This window comes from Tetranychus urticae, chromosome 2 (assembly GCF_039701765.1).
Source record: "Tetranychus urticae isolate SD_2017Ah chromosome 2, NJAU_TeUrti_SD_1.0, whole genome shotgun sequence".
NCBI lineage: Eukaryota > Metazoa > Arthropoda > Arachnida > Trombidiformes > Tetranychidae > Tetranychus > Tetranychus urticae.
Genome location: NC_142959.1, coordinates 10,918,380 through 10,945,721, shown reverse-complemented (window position 1 = coordinate 10,945,721; position 27,342 = coordinate 10,918,380). Strand labels below are relative to the sequence as shown.

General features: G+C 32.2%; 3 protein-coding genes and 1 long non-coding RNA gene across 5 annotated transcripts in view; 2 read left to right on the top strand and 2 right to left on the bottom strand.

Moving 5' to 3' along the window:
* Nucleotides 1-19,526, top strand: part of LOC107359829 (uncharacterized) — a 30,409-nt gene extending 10,883 nt beyond the window's left edge. The window contains exons 4-11 of one of the 2 annotated variants that reach the window (XM_015926405.3): nt 8,224-8,357; nt 10,164-10,280; nt 12,009-12,128; nt 13,945-15,507; nt 15,599-16,386; nt 17,121-18,528; nt 18,728-18,900; nt 18,985-19,526. In XM_015926405.3, the coding sequence (XP_015781891.2) occupies nt 8,224-8,357; nt 10,164-10,280; nt 12,009-12,128; nt 13,945-15,507; nt 15,599-16,386; nt 17,121-18,528; nt 18,728-18,900; nt 18,985-19,416 (4,735 nt within the window). In that variant the 3' untranslated portion in view covers nt 19,417-19,526. Of the gene's footprint in view, nt 1-8,223; nt 8,358-10,163; nt 10,281-11,280; nt 11,555-11,636; nt 11,868-12,008; nt 12,129-13,944; nt 15,508-15,598; nt 16,387-17,120; nt 18,529-18,727; nt 18,901-18,984 lie in introns of those variants that run through there. The other variant, XM_089268006.1, reaches the window with a different exon arrangement.
* Nucleotides 19,527-20,473: 947 nt separating this feature from the next.
* On the bottom strand, nt 20,474-23,374 carry LOC107359951 (uncharacterized). The gene is made up of 3 exons (XM_015926554.3): nt 22,828-23,374; nt 22,620-22,730; nt 20,474-22,506 (listed from the first exon to the last, which is right to left on the bottom strand). Exons 1-3 carry the CDS (start codon nt 23,179-23,181, stop codon nt 20,590-20,592), a joined length of 2,382 nt encoding a protein of 793 aa, XP_015782040.1. The 5' UTR covers nt 23,182-23,374; the 3' UTR covers nt 20,474-20,589.
* A 1,705-nt stretch (nt 23,375-25,079) lies between these two features.
* LOC107359952 (motile sperm domain-containing protein 2-like) lies at nt 25,080-27,225 on the top strand. Its single transcript, XM_015926555.3, has 2 exons — nt 25,080-25,365; nt 25,552-27,225. The coding sequence occupies exons 1-2, from the start codon at nt 25,287-25,289 to the stop codon at nt 27,096-27,098; spliced, it is 1,626 nt and encodes a 541-aa protein (XP_015782041.2). The 5' UTR covers nt 25,080-25,286; the 3' UTR covers nt 27,099-27,225.
* Nucleotides 25,169-25,657, bottom strand: LOC149093876 (uncharacterized). The gene is made up of 2 exons (XR_016198928.1): nt 25,521-25,657; nt 25,169-25,412 (listed from the first exon to the last, which is right to left on the bottom strand). It is a non-coding gene; the product is annotated as an uncharacterized LOC149093876 (long non-coding RNA).
* Nucleotides 27,226-27,342: the final 117 nt, after the last annotated feature.

Sequence of the window (27,342 nt, the reverse complement as noted above, 5' to 3'; positions counted from 1 at the left end):
CATTTAATTTGATTGTAACTATTTGTTGACACAATCTGAAACAAAAGATGTTTTGCAACGAAATGCAAATGGAAAACAAAAATGAATCAATGAATGTTAATCAATGGATCAGGATGCTAATATCATGATGATCTTCATCATCATAACTGTCAATTACAATCAAAATCTTTAGTCCACTTATATCTGAATATTGATCTTGATTCAACTTTTCAATATTTGAAATCTTTCATCTTTCATTTTAGATTTTTCAACATTTGCAAAATGTTCTCATTTCAAAATTCATTTATTTCATGATTAAATGTTGAAATTTTTCTCAATAAATTCATTTTACAATCTTTTCATTAAAACTGGAAATTGATTTAAATGTTAATTTTTTCTTGTTTTTTTATTTCTTTCTTCTGTCTTTCCAAATCTGCTGAACAACTGTAATTATTGTTTTTTAACTGATCAAATGATGAACTTCCGTCATTGATTTATAAGCATTCATTAATTGTCTTTAATTATAGTCTTACCAATTGGTCAGTTTGTTTAACCAAAAGTCGATTTGAAATATTTAGCAATCAATTGTCAATCACAATGTTCATTTGGTTAACGTTTCTCCATAAAACATTGAAATCCTTTTTTCGTAACTTCAATGAAAATATCGTTTTTATTGTTAACTCAAATGATTGAAAAAATGAACAAATCTGATCAGATTGTAACCCGGAAGGATTGATATCATGTATGAATAATCAAAGATTGTTTTTGATTGACAAAATTATTTGCTTTTAATCAATCGTTTTTCATCAATTTTAATGGTTTAATTGCAATTAAAAATTTCAGTTAAAATTACGATTCTAATTAAATGGCAATCAGATCGCAACTTGTACTTTTGACGGTAAAAACACGAAAAATATGATCGGTTACCATTACAGCTAAAAAACGCAGAAATTGGAAAATAAAGTTGGTCAGTTTTGATTGATTTTCAAAAATCGAGTCAAGCTCATTAAACTGTCCAACATATAAATGAATAAATTACTGTTGAAAGCACTGAACAAATATTGAAAATTGTTGATGACTTGGTTGACAAATTAGCCAAAAATAGCCAGTTAAGAGCAGCCTTCATCATCGCCATCGCCAGACTGGTTTGACTGATACCAAGATCATCAAGTTATTTTGCATTAACATTGTAACAACAAATTGATAAACCTTAACAGCTAATAGCACGGTTATCCTTTACTTGATGAGTTTGATTTGATGCTAATATTTCACTCAATTAACTTGTAAGCTTTAGTTATGAGATTAGCTTTTGAAATTGTTTCATTAAACTCAAAGGTTTGATTAAAGATTTGAAACTTAACTCTGATCGTTTGCCGGCAATACTTTGACTTGAAACGGTGAGCTATTTTTAAGTTGATTTTGATTAAATTTTCAATGTCTGCTGTTATTAAAGTTACTTGTTCTTGGCCTGGTAAGAGATGATAAACAAGAAACATTGTAAATAGGCTAAACAATTATTCAAAATCAAACAATATCATAACCACTTAAGGTCAGCTAATGGTGGAACCAAAAAATATCCCAAAAAGAGAGGAAACACTAAATTACAGCAAAATTATTGATTCAACTTGTGAACTTGTAAAGTACACTTGTATCTTGTTTTTTGTTGCTGTGAGTACTTGTGTGTGATTTTAGTGTTTGTTGTTACAATCAAACATGATGAGACATCATTTTGTGTGATTAATTTTTCTCAGATCTTTACTCACCTTTACTGTGAACATTTAAACACATACTTTGTCCATTCCCAGAAACAGAAACAAAAATGTAGTCAAAAAGGCATAAAAAAAGGTCCAGAAAGTGGAGAAACAAAATTCCCATTCAGCATTCCTGAAATCTCCCTAAAGGTAAATCATCCTCACCATCATCAACTTGATCATCGATACGAAAGATAATGAAATATTTCAACCTCTTTTTTCACTCACTTCATCATTCAATTGAATATACATGAGAAGCCTCTTGTCAGATATGGAGCAACAAGGAAAGATCAAGTTAGACCTGGTTAGATTAGGTGGTCACCTTTGCCCCTTGCAAAAAAGGGAACATCAGGTGGAACAAGAAAGACTTATCGATATGTCCGTTTTCCGGGTTGGGGCAACACAAGATGATAACAGGTCCAGTTTAGTTGTTAAACTTGTAATAATCAAGTATCCCAGGAAGCTCGTATATTTTTCATTGAATATAAGCTTCTTTTCAGAATAACTTGTTTATTTATTTTGCCTTTCCTATTATAGCCAAACTCATTGCTTCAAGGTATTTAACATCATCTCTCATCATCTTCTCTCTCTCTTTGTTTTTCCAAGATGATCAAATATATTGCCATTACTCTAATCATAAAGAAATAATGACTTTAATTTTGATTATTTCCATTAAATGTTTTTCTTACAATTACTGATTGAGATTTGATAACATTCCAATAACTGGGAATAATCTTCAATATCTTTTCTCTCCCTCTTTGATCATTGTAACTTTACACTAGTAATTATCATTATCAACTTGCAATCATAATTATCCTCATAATTAGCATTCGTACAACAGATTTATTGGTAATATTCAAATGTCCACATTTTTACCTTCTACTTTACGATCATTAAAATAGTTGAATTCACTCTTGACTGTCAACTTGATTTCCATATTTGATTCATTTTCATTTTCATTTCAAATTTTATCATTCAATTTGTTAGTGAAATTTCTTGAGCTTTAATCAATTTATTGTCACAGTCTGATGTTTATTTTTGTCATAAAGCGTCATTTAGTTCAATTGTAGGCTTCAATTGAACGATGACTGATGAAGTGAATTATTCATTTGAAATTATCTATTTTCTGTATTCATTTGAATCTCACTTTTTCTTGCTTTAGTTTTCATGAAAAGACGTGATCATTGTTAGTCAATTGAAGATTCAATTGAGGGTGAAAACTGATTTACTGTTGACTCGTAACAGTTTAAAACACTCAAAGTTACTCTTAAACATAATGATGGTTATGATGATTATGTTGATGGTGATAATAATTGTGATGATGATAACAATAAAGTAACATTAGATGTTTAAACAAAATACAAAAAAAACATCAGAAGCAAAATAGTCGCAAAAGTCTGCAAATGTAAAACCTTTTTTAAATACAACTTTTGTAGTCTTTGTTTGCATCTTTTTTACTGATCATTTCAACTTCACATTTCATCAACAATTTGTTGGATTGTTTCACATTTCATCTTCATTTGTTGTATTCATGTTCGAACTTTTTCCTGTAACCGATTCCTTGTTATCGTCCTGATTACCTGGTTTCATACTTGGTCTACTAATTTGTACAAACAATTTACAATCTTCGTTATTCTTTTCTTTCATCAGCATCTTCATCTCTTTCAATCCCATTTTTAAACCTTCTTTCAACCATAACATTCAATGAATCCCAATTACAATTAAAATGAAGATAATAATAGCTGTTAGATGATAATCTCTGTTCCCTGTAAGCCTAACCTTTTTCAGATCAATTTTCAAGTTTCATTTTAGTTGCAAATTAATAGTAAAAAGCAAAGTTCTGTCAGATCAAGAATAATGATAAAGATTCACAATTTCAACTGATTGCTCATTTTACATTCAAAGTGGCTCATTAAGTTAATTGTCGATAAAGTTGAATGAATGTTTATCAGAATCACAATTTTTGCAGAAAAAAAGTGTTTGACTTTCAATGAAATGTTTTGAGTTTTGTCAAGATTCAGTGTGCAAACTGTAACTCGATCATGTAAGTTAATCGCTAGTGAAAATTGATTTTTGTTTCTTGAAAATGAAATTGTTTTGCTTATCATTCATCTTGATTAACATAATGTGCATTTAATTTATTTCATGTTTAACGTGTTGCCGTTGCAATAACAATGAAAGTTAAGGTCAATCAAATAATGTTAACCTTTTCATTTGTTTATTGGTTCAAACCAATAAGCTTTTGATCTTTGTTCAATTGTTTAACCTGCTTTGCCTGTTACATTTCAATCTGTTTCAAATCTCAGTGAGCAAGATCATGAATTGATATAAATATATGTGTATTAACTCATTGACTAACAAACCGGTTTAGTACAAGAAGACCACTTTTCCGGCAACAATATTTTGTTTCTTCGAATGATATTTTCTTTCACTTTTTTTCTCTCTCCACAGTTTAATGAAATAATAATGAAAGAAGAAGAAAAAAAATAAGTTCAAGTTCTTTCTCAAGACACTTTTCAGTTGACAGGTAAACACATATTGGTTGTTATAAAGATCAAAGTTATTCATTGGGAAATAAGATGGTGGCAAAAAGATGGTAAAAAAGGTGAAAAAAGAGGAAAAAAAGAGATGAAGAAAAAACGAGATGAGAAGAGCAATTGAAGTGTTGAATGTTGATTGAAACATGTCATTGCAGGTTCACCATCTTACTCTCATCCTAATTTTTGGTTGAATAACAAGAAATAAGGAAGACGAGAAGATGGAGAAGAGAGCAAAAAATTGGATTGAAATGATCATCTTTTCATCATCATATTAACCAAAGAGGAAATGTTTCCCTTCCAGTTTAGCCTCGGGTAAAATTGTATCAAGATTGACCTTAACTTGATTTGTTTATTGCAACAACTTGAAATTGGTTGACCTTCAATTAAATTCATTGGCGATTACAAACTTCATTATCAATGTCCAAGTTGAAGACATTCTTGGTGAGCTAAAAAACACTTTAGAAGCAAAAGAATCATGAAAACATTGATTTTGGGTAAAGAATTTTTTTCAATTTCTTTTTCCAGGTTTGACCAGATTTTAATGTAAATGCAATTTTGATTGAAAATGAGACATTAATTGATGAAATTTAGGCCAATTTAATGGAGAGAAAAAAAAGTTTAACCTTTTCTGGTTATTAGCCATTCTCAACGTTACAAGTTTTATCAATACAAACCTTTTATTTCCAATTATTGGTTTGATTACAATTGCCTGTTATTGTGATGTTGCCTTTCAACTGATCAAAACTGACCATTGAAGACCATCAACCTTGAAAAATTTTCCCATTTTTCTCTTTTCCATTATTGTTGCGTTTTCACTTTCATTTTCAATAGTTGATCTTTTTTTCTCGATCAAATGATTGCTGCTACTTTTACTGTTTACCTGAAAAACATTCATTGTTTTCATGAAATTCAACTTTTTTTGCTCTTTCGCTTTCACCTTATTTACTTGCTTTTCAGATTAATATTTTTCTGCTTGTTAATCATAATCTTTCATCTTATCAGATAAGCATATCTAGCACAAGGTCCACTGATCAAGAGAGTAACTCTGAAACAATTAGACGTTTGCCAGTGAAAACTATTGCACTGATTAACAGTTTGAATCCTAAACATGAGGATAATTGAACGGTTACATGGAAACAGTGATTTATTGTTTACCAATGATTTGCTGATGAACTGATCATTTGGTTATCCGTTGGAAGTTGATCAATTAACGCCTTATCACCTTGTTAAATTGATCAGTTATACCTTGCAAGATAATTGAAAGTTTAGTTGATTGACCATCAAACCCATTGTCTAATAATCATTCATCACTTTAAATGGTTAAACAGGTAAAAAGAGTAGTCGAAACAAGTTATTTATATTCAATTGAAACTCAATGGGATTCCCTCAGACGTTTGTATTCAAATGATTCAAGGATTTCACATTTGTTTGCTCATAAAATCACTTTTACAACTTTTGTAACTTCAAGTCTAAACCAACATTTTAAACTTGACTCCAAGTATCTCGACTAAAGGTTCAAATTGATCATTTTCATTACTGAAAACAAGAAAATGATTAAACTCGAACTGCATGGACTTTTAAGATTAATGCAGAAAAGGTTTTATCCAAGCTTTTAATCGATCTCAAGTTTTATCCAAATGTAAGCGCATTACGTAGCGATTAACAGTTTATGTGACTAAAACTGCTTCCAACTCTACTAAAGGATAAATGGTCAGATTAGTCAAACGAATTAATCTTAACCCGATTGTTTCAACTATCAATTAGAAATGCTTTCCTCGATATTTTTTGATTGTAAGACCATTTTGACCATTTGTATTTACCAATTGATCAAATGTGTTTCATTTAGGTTGATGTGAAAGATGTTGATCAAGCAAATGAACCGACAATTGTAATGCTCTGGTTGACTTTGTGATTCCCAATCAATTGATTCATTGCAAAATAATCTTAATTGTACAACTTTAACCACTAAAAATATAACCAATAATGATAGCTTTCATTGAAATTATCGATTGAAAGATGAACAAAATGGAAACACTTTTGATTGCAATGGTTAACCTAATAGACTTATTTAAATGTTGTAAATGTTAAACTAATGGCAGTTGTAATAACAAGATTCAAGTTGATTCAATTGCGGAAGCAATTATTACAATTTACTCTTTCAGGTTGTTGCTGTTAACAAACCAATTGCTTTCACTATCATTTTATTATCATTATTACTATTATTATTATCATTATTATCAGCATCATTCAATCGACTTTTCATTTTTCAACATTCAAATGATATACATTGACACTGAGTTTTCCTTCTAATGGACTGATTAATAGTCAATGAAATATCAACTTTTTTACATTTGAATATCATTGCTCTGCAAATGGACATTAAATTGTCAAATCTCATTTGGTTCAACACCTTGAATTATATCTTACAAGTAGCTGAATTCATTTGTTAACATGAAAATTGAGTTTAAAGAAGAAAAAAAATATTCAAATTCTGCTGTTAATGTTGGCTCAACTTTCAGATCAAAATCGTGATTACGATTGATATTATTGAGCGTAAAATGATGTTTAATGTTAAAGGATTGGTTTGATTTGATGTGTTGATTGAAGATGTTGACTTTTGATGGTCATTTCGATATCTATTATCATCTATTTAGGCCAAAAATGGTCACCAAATTGTTATCATTACCATTTGCATCGATACTAATTTTCGTGATAAAATAATAGTCTTGGTATTAATCAAAAAGGGTAACAAATGTATTTGATTATTGGAATGAAAAACCGACAAAATATCAATCTCTAACTTGGCTTGAACGAAATGAGGTCGCTCAGGTATTTTATGATACCGGATCCGTTGAGCCTCTTGATTGTTGAGAGGCGTACTCGGCTTGAAGAAAGATAATCCAATGATTTCAGGTGACTTATTTAAGGATAAATAATAGGTAATCTGCCAATCATGATGAGCAAGTTGTCATCGGTTCCTCTTCATTAGTCAATAAATCTTTAACCTCACAATTTAAATTAACCTCAAATTCAAGGTTAATATCAATTTCCAACTTGCTTTCAATTTTGTATGCATTTGATGGTCAAAAATCACGACAATTTACCGCCAACATCGTTGATAGCTTCAAGCAACAGACGAGTCACAATCAACTTTACCATTCAATCAGTTGAATCAATTTCAACAATATTAATGATGAATCCTTTGACTTTTTGATCAATAAGGCAAACTTTGAATCTAATAAGAAATATCAAGATTTTGTGTTTTCCCAGAATTGACCTGTGAATTCAATTTGTAAGGTCATGATAATAAATAAACCAATAATGAATCCATTTTTACCATTTTAACCGTAAAAAGAAAGATTTATCTCAATGATTTGGCTCATTTATTTTACATTATTTCATATAAGAATTCATTTTCTCATTTTTATTGGAAACTATTGAAACTAAATATTAGATTAAGATGAGATAATACTGAACATTGTATTTTCACCCAATTTTCACACTCAACTTGGATCAATCTATTAAATCACAGTAACTTGAAAAATATACTTTTGTATATCATTTTGTGTGTTAACCTTGTTTTTTTGTCTTCACCTGTTTTGGTGTACATTTGAAAGTGAGTAAAACCAACAAACGATGCTGAAGCAGCAAAAGTTTAATTGGTTTCAATGATTAGACTAAATGATGTTAATGGGTGCCATTCAATTGATTAGCAGACTGTAAACTGGGTTTTCATCAACGATCACAATTGAACGTGAATAGCAAATCTTCACTTTTGTCACTCTTTTGTCTCAACCCAATCAAAAATCATTGATCCACTTGTTGAATTGGCAACTGTAAAATGATCAACATTAACCTTTAATCAGACTTATTTAAATAATTATCGTTGACTCGTCAAATGATACCAGATTCTAGTCAGATTCATGGAAATTAATTGTTTCTCTTTTACACAGAACTCAATCTTATCCTGTAACGTTACCCAAAACTCTGGTTTGCCGTGGGTGCACCATTAGACTATTAAGACAGGCCAGTGAATGGGGCGATAAATATACCTTCTGGAGTTGTGCTGATGTAGATATCATTCCTGGTGAGTTAATGATTCCTACTTATCTTTATCATCATTCAACCTTCATTCAACTTTCCTCTTCCTCTTCAACCTCTTTCATCTCCATCTTTACCTTCATCATTTTTCATCTTAAAGCTTTACCATTCAACTTGCATTAAACTCATCATGTTATATTACAGGATTAGGATGGAAGAAGAAGAAGATTAATTAAAAGGAAAAAAAAGTTTAATGGTTTATATGGAGAAGAATTGAAGGTGTTAAGATGAACTTGAGTTGGTCAATCAAAGTACAGCTCACATTGATAGTTAATCAAGTTTAAATGATGAATAATGAACAAATTGTTACCACTTATTATCTCTTTAATCATTTTGATTACCATTAAGACTAGAAATGCAACATTCGGCTGAGATTTTTTCCCTTCATTTCAGGGTTCTTCCAATGACATTGATTTATCTTTTTAGTCTATTTGTTGCTGTCCGATTAAATTCAGTAAAGCTCAGACAATTAACCATTGATTGACCAAATCTGTACAAGGTTGTTCCGACCATTTAATCAGTGTAAACAATTTGTTGCAATAAGTTGAGAAAAAATGGATTTCTTTTTCAATTAACTTTATTCCCTAATCACAACCAAGGCACAATGGATTAAAATTAAGGAGGAATCGCATAATTTTGGTAAATAATGAAAGTAATTTCATATTGGTCAACAATTATCATCAGTAGCAACTATAATCAACTCAATAATAAGGATAATAACAGTTTGTTCATTTGCTTTGTAAGCTTCAATGTTCAGGGTTAACTTGATTAAGTTGTTTTTTTTCTCGCTTCTTAATTTCATCTTATAGCCTTGACCATTCAATCATGTTAACAAAAAGTTAGATTAAAAGCTGAACCTTTATTGGTCATTTCAAATGAAGCTCATTATTTTCAGATTTTGGCTTTTCTAATCCAGTGTTAGGTTCAATTTGACTCTGACTTTACATTTATCTGAAAAGCCAAGATTATCGGGTTATTTTGCAATATTATTGAGACAAGAAACTGATAACATTTGAAGTAACTGTGATTTATCATCAGTGAAGTTGAATTTGATTTCACCAAAAGATAACCAAAAACCAGATTTTTTCAATTCTTTTTTCTTATCGATTTCGCTTTCAAAAAAATCAAACTTAAAACTGGATTTTTGAGCTTCAAATAGCCTAAGATACATTTCTGGTTTCGTAAAGGATTTTTTCAAAATTTCCTCAAACTATTCGGTAAAAAATGAATTTGCAAAAACAACTTTTATTTCGTTGTTTGAGTCATTATTTTGTCAAAGACTGTAATCCTAACTGTAATTGCTTTGTTATTTTAAGACAGAAACTCGATGAATTTGTAAGGTTCTGAATGATTTTCATGGCATTTGAACAAGAGCCATTGTCCTTCAATTATGTTTGACCAACATTGAGAAATGAAGTTTGCTTGGCCAACTGATTTTAGATATTTGTTATAATTATTTAGTTTCAATGATTAAACAATTGAAATGATCTCACATTCATTTTCATTCGCACTTCCTCATCATCATTATCTTCTTCAGATTCATCTTCCTTTTCGCCAATAACCCTGACAATCTATTCAATTGATTCCTCGGTTAATTAACATTTTCACTGTCATCACTGTTTACCTTGAAAATGCCCTTCCATTCAATTGTTGCGATCCTTAAATCCTGTTGAAAGTGATTAAGGAAATTTCGTTAAATATTAACTTTCCATCAATTGTTGGATAACTCATCGCCCTAATCATCACAATCATTTCCAACAATAGTAAACTAATTGTTTTGTTTCCTTCACAGTTTCATCAATAGTTACAAGTAAAAATGCCGTTTGCTCAGGTAATGGAAAGTTTGACAAGGATTTGGGCGCTTGCCGATGTAATCGACCTTATTCTGGAATTGTGTGCCAATTTTTAGGTAATTAATTAAACTTTCATTGTCTTTTGCAATCATCATCAGCAAATTGTTAACAATCTATTCAACAACCTGAAAGGATTCAAAGTGTAAATGGTGAAAAGGCTTCAACAAAGATTTTGCTTTTCTTCATCAATCGAATGTTTTTTTTGGTTCAAAAATCGAAACCCGATTTTGAGCACTTTTTTGTGTTTAAATTATGATCATCATCTTGTCAGTTTATCTAATATTCAATAGATTTGATCACATTAAAGCGTTCCTTTTATCCTTTCATCCGTTGATTAACAGTAAACATTTAAAAATTTGTGCCAACTTGGAATGTAAATTAGCGTTATTTGTCTTTACTTCAGTATTTAATAGTCAATTAGGCAAAAGTATTATAATAAATAAATGCTAATTTGTGTAAATATTAAGCTGTCATCAATGCAAATCAATTGTGATTAGGATTTTTAGTGTGAATCAAAAGTCAAAATTTTCACGATTTGCATAAAAGTAAAGTCTTTTCTTTGCTTTCCACTAATGATAATGCTAAAGGAGTCGTTTTTTATTGAAAATTCATATTAATTATAACCATTACAAGTGCAAAGTGTTACTTAACAATCAGTGTAGAATTGATTAAATTAAGAAATTGAACAAATTAACTCTCTTCAATGTTATTGAAAAGCAATTCATCTTTTAAACCAAAATTTTACCTTCCTTGTTTAACCATTAACCAGGCTTCACCAGGCAGGCTTCAACAGTAACCAGGCTTAATAGAGAGTAAATTAGATTCATTTGACCTTTAGGTGTGCACTTTATGTATTATTTAAATTAAGTTAAACTATTAACTACAGACAGTTGAAGGTTTAAATTAGTTTATTAAATTAAACAATAGAAATGCTTTAATATAAAAATTGGATAAACTAATGTCCATAGAGTTGTTGCATTAATGAGATGAAGATGGCTCTGGTGTTGTTAATCACATGGAGCAACCCTTTACCGGTTATTGACTCAACTTTGTTAATTTAGTTAATTTGTTTTTCAATTTTGTGTGTTCAACGTTTAATTAAATTTTAATTTGCCAATGTTAATTGTTGTCAACACTATTTGAGCTCAATCTTAATCGTGTTTAGCTTCTAATCAATGGACCATTCAAGTTTAAAGGCCTATGCTTGCTCTTTTGGTATAAAGACTATTGTGTCATGTGTTGCTATGTTCAAGTTTTTTCTCCATGAAGCTCAAGAATTTTCAGAGTGAAGCAACTATCATGTAATTGATAACATTTGAAGTTAAATCCGGTTGGTCAATTGTAACTTTCCTTCTTTTTGATCAAGATACACCAAGTCTGGCCAATTTAATCATGAATCGTCCTCTTTGTAGGCGGTCAATGGTTTCTTTTATTTTGCTCAGAAAATGTTGAGATTCACAAAAGACTATGATTTAAAATGATATGTTCTGATTAAGGTTCATTGTTAAATTCACTTATTTTACCACTCGCACCATCATCATCTTTAGAAACTTTATTATCATCATTTTTAAGATGAAGAATTGGCTTCATATTTGTTGAGCTTTTTTGTACTTTCACTTTTCATCCTCTGACTTTTTTTCAATGTAAGTAAGCTTTAAGTTGTGTGATGATGCTCTTGTAAAAAGGCTTATTGTAATGGTGTTTAATGGTATTTCATCAAACTTTCAAATCTGCTTTTGTAAAGATTTCAAATTAACATAATTTTCTTTTTCTTTTCTTTCTAGATGAATGCTGGACCGATGATGATTGTGGTAATCGTGGTAAATGCATTCGTATGAATGGTACTTATCCAACTAGGCAGTGTTTCTGTAAAGTTGGTTGGTTTGGTGAAAAATGTTCAAAAGGTTGGTGCCACTTATTACTTCTCACAACATAATCAGCTCAATTATAGCTACTTATTTAACAATCAAGATCGGTTCTGTAATGCTAATGGTGCTGTTGAGATGCATTTGATCACTAATGATTCGGTTGAATTGTCACCAAATCGAGTAAACTTAAATTGTTGTTTTCAATGTTAGTCTCATTTCACTGACAAATCTCATTACAAGTTTACCCATTACAAACCCATTTCTTACTTTCATTGATTCTTCACGTTACTTCAATTAAATCTCTCAATAGTAACTAATTTAGTTATTTAAGCATTTAGATTTTGTAATGTTTATCTCAATTAACCTTGATGTTATTAATCATTGAACAAAACTAATCAAAAGTTAAATTGTTAACCTTGCCACTTTATCATTAATATTTAGTTTTTTTTTACCATTTCATTATTTAGCTTCTGGTTCAACTTAGACACTTACATTGAAGAAATCAAGATAATCAAATGGGTTAATAATGGAGTTCCATTAATCAAATTAAATTCTTCCAATAATTGTTGTCATATAAACGGAAGCCAAGCGTTTATCCAACAATTAATTGATTCTCAATTTTGCCCTTTTCAATTATTCAATGAGAGTTATTATTAGTGATTTATTGATTCTATAAACAGCAAAAATTGTTAATTTATCAACATGAGCTTTGAAAGTGTAATTTTCTTGGTAATCAAGTGATCTTCCTGATTTTGATGGTGAATTTTTGTCTTAACTGTCTTTAGCGATTTTTTTGTGTTGAATATTAAGACAACAATTGAAACGATTTTACGTTTGTTTGTCAAGTTGAATTGCACATTAGAATGAGACAAATTTCCGAAATCAATTATCTGTGAGAACCAAATTCAGTAATCTTTATTAACTCTTTCATTCTGGTGAACACTCAAACAAAACAAACATAATATTAACCAAAGAAAAGCTTGAAGCAATTCCCAGATTATTAGCTATACCAGCAATAAACATTTTATCATCATTATTTAATCATCTCTCTTCGCAAATTTAATGATATTAATGTTAATTAACGTTATTGCAAACACATTGACACAGAACACACACAAACTCATCAGATTGTAGTTGTTTATTTTAGTCCAAAATTTTCTTAAAAAATTAGTTATCTTCCTAAATTGTAATTTACTTGCCATCCAATTTAACATAGAAATGGTGAATTAAAATGATTTCCCTAAACTTGATTACATTTTTTGTAATATTGTTGACATCATCTTATTTCATATTCAAATTGCTTTCCAACAGGAATACTGAATGTTAATTGAAACAAATTAACTTTGATTACAAAAAAAATCATCTTCAACTTTTATTGTTGATATTTATGATAATCTCAGAACTCATAAGTGGATTGAAAATTGAATATTGCAATTTTGACCATTTCAACTAATTTTTTGTTTCTTCCTTGAATTTTCTCACTTTTTGATCATATATTTAACCAACTGTTGATCACTACTCTTAATATTAAATGATTGTGGTTAGTCCGTTTAAATAGCGGAAGCGGTTTAACTGTCAGGTATTATGAATAATCAACTTTTTAAGTAATTAGTTTATCTCTACAACCATTCCAACATCAACAATTAAAATCTAATGATGTTTTCTTACCTTGCTTAATCTCACTCTTAATATGCTTTGTTGATCTTGATTGTTCTGTTTCAAGTGAGAAGGTCCTTCTTAATTGTTGACCCAAACTCGTTCTTAATCCTAACATTTTCATTTTCACTTTCACTCATTTAATTAACCATTATCATATTTACCATTTTAATTTTTGTCTTGTCTTTTTTAACAGAGTCTACAATAAAATCAACTGAAATTGATATAAAAAATCATAACCATAGAGAATTGACCAAAGGTTATGATCTTTACTGGAGAATCATCAAAGAATCAGAAGAGATTGAAGTTGTCCTCAAATTGAAGGGTAAAGGTTATGCGGCTATTGGTTGGAGACCTCAAAATATTACCAAAGCATGTAAAGCTTTTCCTTATATTGTTGACTCAAAGGGAGCTGAAATAATTAACCCACGCAACTCGATTCTCCCATTGAATCATTTGAATTTGGCAAATCGACGAGCAGATAATTTACCAAATGAATCTTCACCGACATTCAAGAAAATTAAAGTGCCCTCATCAGGAAGTCTGAATGCAGCTTCCAGGATTTCTCCTGATGCTGGTAATGCTCCTAAAAATATCAATGGAACGCGTCAACCTAAAAGCTCAGAGGTTTTATTGGGAGGTCCCTTGACTTCTGCATCGTCACCATCAGCTGAACCAGAATCAGTTCCAGTAGCTTCATCAGAGCCTACTAGTTCTGTGACTAGTGAAGCAACTCCAGAAGCTGAAGCTGTGCCGGAACCAAAATTATCCTCTGACTCGTTAAAAGCCAAATCTGAACCCGAGCCAGAACCTAAAGGAGAACCAGAATCTGAACCTAAAGGGGAACCGAAATCAGAACCTAAAAGTGAGCCAGAATCTGAACCTAAAATTGAGCCAGAATCTGAACCTAAAGGAGAACCAGAGGCAGAACCAAAGCCTGAATCTCAACCTGAACCTAAAGGGGAACCCGAATCTGAGCCAACAGTGACTAAACAACCTGTGCCTGAAAGTTCCGTCGAACCAGCTGTTGGTGAACCTGCCGCAGAATTTGCAACTGTTGCTTCAGTTTCAGCTGAACCAGAGGCAAAATTATCGTCAACTAGAAATTCTAAGTCAATTGATACATCTGAAGCTTCATTGGCATCTACTCCAGAGCCTAATGCTGAAGTTGAACCTGAACCCACCAAAGGCGAGCCAGAACCTGAAGTTAAGCCTGAGAATGAACCTGCATCTGAGCCTGAGGTATTAGCAAAAAATTTATCGAAACCAGAAGTTGAACCTGAAGTTGTTTCAACCGAACCCACGCCAGAGGGTGAACCTAAGCCATCACCTGAACCTGAACCAGAAGTTTCTGCTTCATCACCCAGTGATCGAACTCCGTTTGTTGCTGGAAGTTATTCACCTGTTGAGCTTGATTCTGAAATTAAGATAAGAAATAAAAGACAATCTGATCCTCAACTTTCTTTCATTGGAAGTGCCTCACCAGTTAAGCCTCGTCGAGCTACTAATGGCTGGCAGCAAAATGATTACCCACCGGCTACAGATTTTACTCCTAAATTTGATTTCCATGCAATGGATTGTAATGATATTGTTATTGGTTCAGCCATTGGTGAATATGGTCGAGTATTAGATCACTATACTCGAGATAGATCAACACCTAGACTTGATTCTTTATTTGGCGGTAAAGACGACTTAACTGCTGCAGTAGCATCTGAATCAAATGGAATGACTACAATAATTTTCCGTAAAAAGTTGATCGGTAAGAGACTTTAATTTTAACTTAAGATAAATTATATAACAATTAATCCATCAATTTTAACAATCGTTCTATTTTTTTCTCACCAATTTAGCGGAAGAATTAACTGATCACAGTATAATTAATGAAACGATTGATGTTATCTGGGCTAAAGGACAAGAACATAATAATTATAATCACAATCCAGCCTCTGGTCTTGAACTAGGAAAGGCTAAAAATCCAAACTTTTATGGTCAAGCAGAGGTTAAATACCATGGACATGGAGATCAACGAGGAAAGACTGAAATAAACTTCTATGAAACACCTTTATTGGAAAAAGCTGTTGACGTTAAAAATGTAACCTCAGTTGAACCTCAATGTAATGGCGAATTCCGTTATCCTGCTAATTGTAAAGGACGAGCCTGTGATTATCTATTCTCATGGAAATATGTCGATGACTTTGATGGAATTGACTTTTCAGTTTCTGCCAAACGCGTTGACAAATGGACTGGAGTTGGTTTCTCAAAAGATCTTAAAATGCCCAAATCAGATGCCGTTATTGCTTGGGTTGAACCAGGAGGACGTTATTTAATGATGGATGCTTGGTTAGACGGTTACGCTCCACCAAAACCTGATTTCCGTCAATCTATATTTAACATATCGGCACTTGCTGAAAATGGATTGATTACATTTAAATTTTCACGGAAAGTTGACACTTCAGATTCCAAACATGATATATCATTCAATGAATGTGTTTACTTTTTCTATCCTGTTTCCGGTGGTCCTGTTGATCCATCAAGAAAAAATATCCTCTCTCATTTACAGAAGCCAATGATCAGCAAAGACAAAATCTGCTTTGCTAAATGTCGCCCTCAACCGGTACCTGAACCTGCACCTGAACCGGTAAGATTTTATATTCAAATTAATCCTTATTAGTCCTCTAATTATAGCTTAATTTGGTTTGATTGCAGTTTTCATCATTTTCAGCTTGTTCTCTGCCTTTTCAACGCAATTAAACTTAACATCTAATCAATCAAATCATTTACAATCTACATCTTGGTATAAGTAACCTTAGTAATCTTGAGTGTAAATTGATCTCTTTCATTCATTTGATATTTTGTTACTCTACTTCCTTTAATGATTCAGACTTTATTTTAAAATTGATCTTCTAATCATTTTAAATAGCAGTTAGTAAAATAGTTAAACTTTTATTTCTTCGAAATCGCAGAAACTTTAAAGTGCAAAATAATTTGACTTTTCTTCTGAGTTTTACCGCTCGCTCATTTCAAGAATCTTTTATTTTTTACTAAATCGCTCTTCCAATTTATCAATCCAATTTTTTTGAGTTTAAATCAATCTTTTATCTTTAAATAATCACTGGATAATTTTTTTTAAAAACTTCTAAAAACATCATTTTCAATAAGTAATGAAATGCACACACAACCCCTAAACTATGTTTTCCGTTTCCTTAAACTAGGCAATATAAGAAAACTCCATGAGGAAAAAGTTTAGTTTGTTTTCTGTTGTTAACTGTGTGTCTTTTTACTAGTCAATTGTTCATGCCTTCATTAAATGTTTGAACTTTAATTAGATCAAAACTTATTCAAATTATCTTTCTTTTGTTTTAAAATGTCTAGAATGGTATTGGTAAGACTGCTATCACAGAGCTCTCTAACTCAAAACCAGAGTCAGAACCAAAGCCTGAATCTCAACCTGAACCTAAGCCGGAACCTAAACCCGAATCAGAACCGAAGCCTGAACCAAAGGCAGAAGCTGAACCTAAACCAGTGCCAGAGGTAGGACAAAGTCCAAAACCGGAACCAGCTGCCGAACCTAATCCGGTTCCTGAATCTAATCCCGAACCTAGCTCAACACCTGAGCCAGTCAATAAAATTGAAACTAAATATGGAACTGTTTGTGCTGGTGAATGGAAATATCCTTCCAATTGTACTGGCTATGGCTGTGATTACCAGATAGCTTGGGAATACATGGATGACACCGATGAGATAATGTTCAATTTGCAAACTAAAAATACCAACAGATGGACTGGTATTGGTTTCTCTAATAATAAACGCATGCCGAACACTGATGTTATCCTTGGACTCGTTGAAGAGTCAGGTCGATTCTTTTTGATGGACACATGGTTGGATGGATATACAAGCCCACCTTTGGATAAGAAACAAGATATCCATAATTCCACTGCTTGGCGTGAAAACGGAATCACAAATCTCAAATTTTACAGATTCCGTAAGACCAGTGATCCTAAAGATTTTGAGTTCAACGATACTGCCTGTCCATACTTTGTATTCCCTATTCGAGGAGGCGTTTTTAATGCTGTTAACAAACGCATTCGTAAACATGAAGATGTTCCCATCATTTCTGAAGATCGAGTTTGTATTAGATCATGCAAACCTAAGCTTCCATCATCCCCTGCCCCAACTCCTATTCCTGTTCCATCTCCTAAACCTGAGATTAAACCTGAGATTGAACCAGAAGAAGATCCTAAACCTGAAGTAAAGCCTCCAGCTATTGAAGCTGAACCACAGCCTGAGAAACCTGTTGAGGCCAAGCAACCTCAAAGTGAGAAAACTACTCAAAAACCACCCGAATCTAGTACTTCCGCATCTAGTAATACTGATGAGCAGCCAGTTACTACTATTAAACCCGAGGAAAATGATGTAGTATCTGCAGATGAAACAATGGTTGTGCTCGAAATCAAGATGCCAAATGCATGGAAATCAAGTTTGAGTCAGCGAAATTCTCCTGATTATCGAAAATTAATGACCAAACTAGAAGATCAATTGGAAAAAGAGTTACAAGACAATGGAAGAATTCCTAAGCAAATAGAAGTCACCGATATCTCTGGTGTTGGCGAAAATGGTGTTTTAGCTACAGTCAAAGTAGAAGTTGCCAATATAACTGAATCTCGAGCTCGTTACGACAAACCCGTAATAAGTATACGAGAGGCTCTCAATGAAACTATTAGAGATGGTAAAGTCGGTAACTTAGTTGTCGACCCATCTTATTTAATTTTTAAATCTCCAGGTAATTATTTCAATTCGTACAATACAATTATAAGCACCATTTTAGTAGTCTTTACGAAAAATTTCACCTTTTTCGTAAGGGAGGAGCCTTGGTGCTAAATTAAAATCAATTGAGATTAGTTTCCCTGTTGAGTTTTCTGTCTTATTGACTATGAAATTTTAATCAACTAATCTTATTTACATATCTTTTTTATTTTCAGAACTCATTGATGTTTCTGGTGAATCAAGTGATACTAAAAAAGCTGGTCTTAGCTCTGAACAGTTAACTTACCTCGCCATTATCGTTGGTCTTTCTAGTTTAGTGATATTATGTATCTCTCAAGCTCTCTGTATGGTTTGGAGAGAAAAGAGTAACAAAGAGAAAAAGATTAAGGTAAATTGTCTTCTATTTTACTGATTTTTTATGATTCATTCTATATCCTGGTTCTAATTTGATTTAATTTTTTTCATTGTTTAGGAAAAAGCCATTGTTAACTCTCATTATAAAGATTATTCTGCAACTACAACAAGCAGTGCTTATAGTTATGAAAATTTTGCAGTTCAAGATGATCCTGATGGCGTTGGTTACAAACCAATCGGATCAAAAATGAATGGAAATGGCAATAAACCAGAATCTGGTAATAAAAAGAAGAGTTCAAAGGGATCGACAAATGGTTTATCCAATTACAATAGTGCAACTGTTGATCGAACAGACTCAAAAACTTCCACTTTTGGATATCCAAGTGCCTATGCAACTCATGATCGTAAAGATAATAATACATTCCGTTATATTAGTCAACCGCAGCCATTAACTCCGGACTTTTACTTCATGCCTCATCAGAGGAGATACTCTGGTGAAGTAGTTCGGGTCTTTGTCGATTACAATAATCCACAATACATGCCTAAATAAGGTGCCTTTTTATTCTCAACACTGCAAATCTGTATAAATACCAACATCTTAACTTTTCGACTAACTTTGTCAAGTCGAATTTTTCAATAATTAAATTAATTATACTTCAATCGTTTAATGTCATTTTATTATCGCGAAAAGAGCAAAAAGAATATTTTTTGTTGAAATATGTTTGTTAGTTTTTGCATTGAATTCAAAAAAGCCTGCATCAAAGGGAAAATCCATGAAGTTATTTAATCCTAATGCTGCTTATTTTAGTTTCTTTTCATTTAACCAGCACGAATGAAACAGCTTGTTACAATCGGATTGTGGCTACAAGCATTTATTGTGATGATGAAAATCCATTTATTGTTTAATAATCAAATCCAAAATTGTGAGAAAAGCAATGATAATCACAGTAATAATTAGATCACTGAATTACAAAAAAACAATAGGCATCAACATTGACATCAGGCATTGACAACTGCAAAAATACAATAGGCTAGCAAAATGAAAAAAGCGGTTTAATGATGTGTATTTGGCTAACTTTTGGCTTTAAAAAAGTTTATCAATGGATGATTGAATTAATTTGTAATTGAATATAATTTGGATAAACTGTCTGTGGAAATATCGACAAGTAAGGAGGAAAGAAGTAAAACTTCTGAGCAAGACATTCATAGGGATGAAAGAATAAAATAAAGGAAATTGATTGATAACTTAATGGTAATATATAACAATTTTTACAATTAACAATTTACAGTTTACACCCTACTCTTCCAATTCCTAGTCAATGTCTTGAAATACAACAGCATAAGACAAAGAATAATCTGATTGATAGCATTAGAAGGGAAACAGAATCTTTATCTTGCAGTGAAGACTGCAAGATCAATAATTTATCTGAGCGTCGACGCAACTTTATATCCAATTCACGATAACGTGACAGAAGCAACTGATGATTAATTGAAAGCTTTTAATGGATTTGAATTTTCTTCATTAATAAACATTGTTCTGCCATTTGGAATTAACAATCAATGAGCAAGAGGTGCTGAAAGGATCGATGAAAAAAAAAACATTAAGCTTGTAGTGGAAAAAAATTAATATTTATTTTACTGCCAAATTAAGCAGAGCCGAAACAATTAAGGCAATGCAAATAATTATCCAACCATTTAAATTAAAGTTTAACCATTAAACAAGCTAAGAAAAAGTTTGCCATAGGAAACTTGACCAGTTACCAGACTGTTGATTCTGGTTTTGATGTTGAAGTTGTTGATTTGAATGATTAAGACCTTGATTTTCGATTGCTAATTTAGTACTGTGTGGGTTTGAATTCTGAGCAAAAGAAGTGAATAGTTCCTCCTCTGATTTACTCAGTTTAAGAATTGTCTTTAAAACTGGTATTAGTTGACTTCGCCCAGAATCATAAGAGACAAATTTAACCAAAATATTTTTCAAATATTCCATATTTTGCACAATATCAGCTCTTTCGATACTTCGCTGAATACGTCTGATTTCCTCTTTTAGAACGCGATTTTGTTCAACCAACAAAGCATTATTGGATTCACTTTCTTTTAACAATTGAGATAAATCATTCAATTGTTTCTTGAAATTTCCAATATCGAGGGAATCTAGATGATTATTTTCAAAATGATTAGAAGATTGAGGTGAATCAGAGTCATCCTTTGAGTTGAGGATTTCTAATAAAGGATTAACATGGCTTTGAATGGATGACGAACAGCTAGAAAGTCTTGTGTGTCTCTCAAGATTGGTGGGTGAATTTGTTTCAATACTATCACGGCTTAAATCATTTACTTGGCCTGATGACGACGATGGATGACAGCTATCATGATGATCCAAATAATGGGAATTATAATCACATGTACTAGGAATGGGTGAAGACTCTTGTAGAGTAAGGCTCGCTAAGCTTTTACAACTTTGGCATAAAGATGAATTATCAATTGTCGAATCTTTTTTCTCCTGCTGTAGACAACCATTGAGCTCATCTTCCAGGTAGCTTATCTTTGTTTTCAGGTCACTTATTTCTTGTCGAAGAGCTTGAACCATCAAGTTGTTATCTGATTCCATCTTTTTCACTTCTGATTCATGATTTTCTCTTTCCATGACTAAACGTCCCTGTAAATCGCGAGCAAGATTTTTCAACTTCTGGTTATCCTCTGTTAATTGGTCAGAACGTTTTAAATCTTTCATTAATACTTCTTTCTCTTTATTAGCTTGGCGTAGTTCATTCTCCAATCGTGACTTCTCTTCACTCAATTTTATACATTTGGCCTGATCTTCGCTTCTTAACTGCTCGATGCCCTCCAACTTTTCCTTTAACATCTTAACCTCATCTGATTCATTTGATGTTTGCTTGTTTTGGTTTAATACTTTTGTTACTCTAGCTTTATAAGCGTCAAACTCGTCATCTTTTCGTTTCAACTCTTCCTCCATCAAAGAAAGTGATTCTTTTAGGCTGGAAACCTCTTCCAAGAGATTCTTAACACGGACCAAGTTATCCTCTTCAACTGATTTCAATTTAGTCTCCAAATTTTTCTTCTCTGAAAATAATTCGGACGATTTAATTTTCTCTTCTTCTAATGAACTGTTCAACATTTCTATTTTGGCGTCCATGGATGATATTGTCTCGTTCATACGATTCACGTCCTCCATTAATTTACGTTTCTCATCGCACAAACTTTCATAATTGGGTCTCAATGAATCGTACTCGGATTCCTTGGCTTTAAGTTTTTCAATTATTTCTTCCAAGTTAAGAATTGTATTCGTTTGGATATCTAATTGATTTTTGTACTCTTCTAGACTTTTTTCCAATCCAATACCAGCTACGACTTTCTTCCTTTCCGTAAACAATTCAGATCTTAATACAATCACAGTACTTTCTAGTTCTTTGCACTTGCCCTCAAATTCAGAAATAACTTCCATTAAATTGTTGACTTTCGCAGTAAGATTATCAGCTTCTAACATTTTCTCAGCCAGTTCTTCTTTAACTTTACCCAGCTCATTAACACTATTGCTCAGATCAGTATTGATAGTTTTAGCACCGGCTTTGCATTGATCATATTCATCTTGAAGTTTGTCATATTCCACTTGTAACGTCTAAACGGACAAAAAGTAAACAATACATGAAATGAAAAACAAAAAAGAATGAATTAATATAAGATAAGAGAAATAATTCAAAATTCAGAATGCGAAAAGAGTGATGATCTCACCTGAAAATTTCTGATTGCTTGTTGATAAGAAGATGTAACCTTTTCATGTTCCTTTTGTAGTGCTTTCAGTTGTTCCTTGGCCTGATTTTCAGAGGATCGACTTGTCTCTAGCTATAAAATAATAATAAAAAAGATTCACATCATAATTAGCATTACGATAATTGCGAGTACAAATTGAACTATAGTAGAGTCCAAATAATCTATTTACCTCATCTTTGGCATGAGCTATATCTTTTTTCAATTTAACAGCGAGCTTTCTTAGTTTTTCCGTTCTATCTGTACTTTCTTGAAAATCGGACAATTTATGCGTGAGGGTTTCAATGCTCTTTTTAGATTCAAGCAACTCATTTGCTTTAGCAGCCAATTGTTCCTCCAGTTTACTTTGGGCCAACCTAGATTCTTCTAATTCACTTTTCAGTTTAGCATTTGCGGTTTTTTCTGCTTCGACTTGGTGTAATAGCTCATCGTGAGATTGTTGTAGCTTCTCCAGATCATGGTGTAAACTTGTAGCACTTTTAAAATGATTTAAAATATCTTCTCCTTCAACCGATGTACCATCCATCTTAAATAAATATTATGGTGATATGAACATCTGACTAAAACACTTGATCCAAAGAATATTCCAACAAATGGATGGTCATAGAATCACAGAAGCAACTATTACAATTATAAAAAATAATGGCCACAATTTAAATTAACATTATCAATCATAAAGTTGGTCAGTGTAGTTTGCGTTAAGTGACAAATTGACACTCGACACAAACAATGTTTACATTCTTGGAAGGAGTGGAGCAAAAAGAAGTGAGCCTCTTATTTTTGTTAGGCGCCAGTATTCAAAATCTGCTCACAGTGAGTAACTTTATTAAATAAAATAATGAATCGAGACGTTCGTCTGCCATTATCTTGATTGTTGATTAGATTTAATATTCATGAATGGCCAGAGAGTTTATTTTAATAAAAATACGGCTCTCTTTGCAACAATTATTATTTATTCATGTGAAGATGGGCAAAATTGAGGTCTGTCACACTGTCGAGTTTCCTATTTATTTGAGCATAAAATTTTAATAAACTACATGTAATCTCTTTATTTTATTTCTCTTTATTATTTCCAGGATTTATTGATGATTAATATTTCTGATGATTAAAATAATTCTAAAAAACTGTCCATAGCTCTGAGCAGTTAACTTACCTCGCCAGCATCATTGATCTTTCTAACGTTAGTTTGTTAATCCATCGAGTCAAAGCAGATAAAAATTCAAGCAGAGGCTGATAAAAAGCGACATAACATATTGATACACCGATTTAATAGAATATTATATAATGAAATACATTTTATAAAGCTGCAGAAGCTTATCAGGGTAACCAACGGATCTCTTAAAGTAACAAAACCATAAATACATGTAGATTGACCTCACAATTGTCAACGAATGCGCTTCAAGTGTAAATATTCTGAAGATAAACTTATTAATATGAATTGGTTGGTTACATACGTCTACTTCAAGTAGTAATCATTACAGTGTATTACAGGTGCCCATTGAAAATCAACAGAAAGAGACTAGCATCCTACGTATTCAGATCGGGTTGAAACAATAGGCCTTTAACTAGATATTTCAAGTTGAATTGCAAAAAGAAATTAAACAATTCCTGATAAACGAAATGAAATTTCAAGGTAATGAAAATTTATTTCTATTGCATTTTTAGAAATTAAATGAAATGAAAAAATTCAGGTAAAGTTTCCGTGTTATTCATATGAAAATAACATTTATAAAAATGTTCCTTTAATGCTCAAATTTTTCTTTACTTTGCAGGAAAATTTATAATAGCTATCTTCATGGAGATTATTCATATTATAATAGCGTAAATGTTGATCGAAGAGACTCAAAACTTGCACTTATTGATATCCAAGTGCCTATGTAACTCAAGATAATAATAAAAGCTTTACTCCGAGCTTTACTTAAGACACATCAGGTAAATGGGCCTAAAGATCAATGGTCAAAGTTTCTCAGTTTATTGCGATAATTTATCGTGAAAAGTATAAAATCGATCTTTTTGTCAAAATATGTTTTTGATTTTTGTATCTCCATCTTAATTATCATTCAAATCTCACCGTCCAGACTTATCAGTTCATTTTCACCGAATTGTTTAATCATGTGTAATGCTGAAATTTTCATGTTCTGAAAGGGAACGAAAAAGGAATCAGAGTGAGTCAAACGGAATGTGAAAAGATAAATTGAGGAAAATTAAAGAAAGATTAAGATGCGAAAATAATAGATTGGAATAAGAAACATGAAGATGAAGAGAAGGAGGAGGAGGAGGAGGGGAAAGCGAGCGACAAGTGGGCCAACTGATGATCAACATGGTGAATGATGAAATTGCCTTACTATTAGAACCGGTTATTCCAGCTAACTGATCAACAACAACATGAAATTAAATCAAAAGTAAAAATCAGCAGTTACTAAACACTAACAACTGAAAATCATTTTTTGACGTTCGTTTCTTTTGTCTTCCTTGTTGCTTTACAATTTCCCTCACACTCATTTAAACGAATATTTCATTTTGTGATTTTATTCCCTTTTCCGTCATCTAACACCAACATGGCCATCTTTTTGATTATTTGAAATATGTGTGCAAGTCAATTGTTTAACTAGTAAACAATACTGTTAAACAATGAGTCGGACAGATCGAAGCGCCCAAAATGTTAGACGTCTACGAGAAGCCTTTAGGCAGGAATACACAGCCAATCCTGGTAAGTTGAACCATAATTTTTCAAGATAACAAACCAACCAATTTAACCTAAAAAGAGGAAAAAAGTGATCAATTAAATCTGATCCGTTCATATGACCTTCTTAAATCCATCGATAGGTTTCAATTTAAAGATGTTGAATTTAAAGAGAGACTTACCTTTATTGTTTTTCTTTTGTCTCTACCTTAGATCTTTATTATGAAGAAGATTACCAAAAGCTGGAAACAGATGATTGGTACGTGAAACGGTTCTTTTTGGCTCGCAATCGTAATGAGACTGAGGCTCTTCGTATGATAGTTGAGACCATGAAATGGAGGAAAGAAATCAAGATCAGAGAATTTCGTGATTACCATTTCCCGATTGAGTTTTACAAGATTGGTGCTTTGTTCATCTATGAATGTGATCGAAATGGTTTCCTTACTGTTTACATAAGGGTCAAGATGCATCGCAAGATTCCTGAATTGGATGATCATTCGAGGAAATTTTTGATTCACGTTCTGAATAAAGCGGATATCATGACTGGAGGAAATGGCATTGGTGTAGTTTTTGACGTGACTGGAGCTGGTTATCGTAATCTAGACTGGGATTATCTAAAGTTTCTCATCAATTCTGGATCAAATTATTTCCCAGTTGGTGTTAAGTACATCTTGGTTGTCAATGTTCCTTGGGCATTCAATGCTGTTAGACGAGCCGCTCTTTCCTTTCTACCAGCTTCTCTATTTGGTTTGATCAAATTTGCCAATGGAGATGAAATTTTCAATTTCATTGACAAAGCCTCGGCCCCTGACTATCTCGGTGGAACCTGTAAACGTAATTACAGAGCCATTCCTCCTGGAAGTCGACCAGTTTCTCAGGTGGTCACTGAATTCGGTTACTCCACAGAAGACATTGATAGGATTTTACCAGAATTTGCTGATGCATTGGAAGAAGCTTCAAAAGCTTTGGAAACAGGCGACTATATTAACCCAAGCTCAGACTTTTGGGACTCATTGGAAGAGGAAAGCGATATTAAAGATGAAACAAGAGAATCTGGAACAAAAGATTCAGCAATCAAATGTATTATAGTCAACCCATCAAAAAGTTTAATGTTTAGATATGATTACTGTGATCGAGCTTATGAAGCCACTTTAGTGATATCTAATCCATTGGAATCTCCTGTTGCCTTTAAAATTCAGTCAACAAATCCATCAAAATACACTGTCAGCCCAAGTCTGGGAATCATTTTACCAAAGAGAACGATAACTGCAACAATTAAATTTAACCAAGACTCAGGATCTGCTATAAAGAAAGATAAATTTTTAATACTCGGTTTACCAATTGAAAGAACATGGTTAACAGTTGAAGATTTTTATGCCCTTTGGGTTCAGCACAAAGACGACATTTATTCACACAAATTGCTACCTTTTTCGGAGGCTGACCATTGTTATGATGAGACCAAAAACGTGGATGATTATGGTGATAATAACACGATAAGACGTAAATTGATGCACAATGGGGGAACAATTATCAATGGTGATTCGAGGAGCAACATCGATGAACATGATCAACAAATCAGCCGATTAACAGAAAGAATCAACATGTTGGTTAATCAACAAAAGAAGACATGGATTTTTCTCATTATCATCATTCTCCTCTATCTTCTTGTTTTGTCTTACATTTTGTTGTCTGATCATTCATTTGACTCAGTTCATTTATTTCAGGATTATTCCGCTAAAATGATGGAATCTTTGAGGTAATATTGTAAATGGAAATAACGATCTTCCGTTGTTCAGTGTTTTTGTATTGATTGGGAAATCATTGTTTTTTGATTTTTTTCAGGTAAAAATTGTAAAGGGTGTTACACTTAACAGCCTGCAAATTTAGAAGATAAGAATTAAAATTGAGCTTACCTTAATCAAAAAATTTGTTGATATTGATGACATTGACCAATTGGTTTTGATTTCCTGTCTCTGGCGATTCATTATCTGTGTTCATCTTCAT

Excerpts from the sequence above, each read along its gene's own strand:
- LOC107359951 (XM_015926554.3), bottom strand. The coding sequence starts at position 23,181 with ATGGATGGTACATCGGTTGAAGGAGAAGATATTTTAAATCATTTTAAA. Across the intron at positions 22,731-22,827 it reads TAGCTCATGCCAAAGATGAG|CTAGAGACAAGTCGATCCTC; the intron begins GTAAATAGATTA and ends ATTATTTTATAG. Across the intron at positions 22,507-22,619 it reads AAGCAATCAGAAATTTTCAG|ACGTTACAAGTGGAATATGA; the intron begins GTGAGATCATCA and ends TTGTCCGTTTAG.
- LOC107359952 (XM_015926555.3), top strand. The coding sequence starts at position 25,287 with ATGAGTCGGACAGATCGAAGCGCCCAAAATGTTAGACGTCTACGAGAA. Across the intron at positions 25,366-25,551 it reads GGAATACACAGCCAATCCTG|ATCTTTATTATGAAGAAGAT; the intron begins GTAAGTTGAACC and ends TCTCTACCTTAG.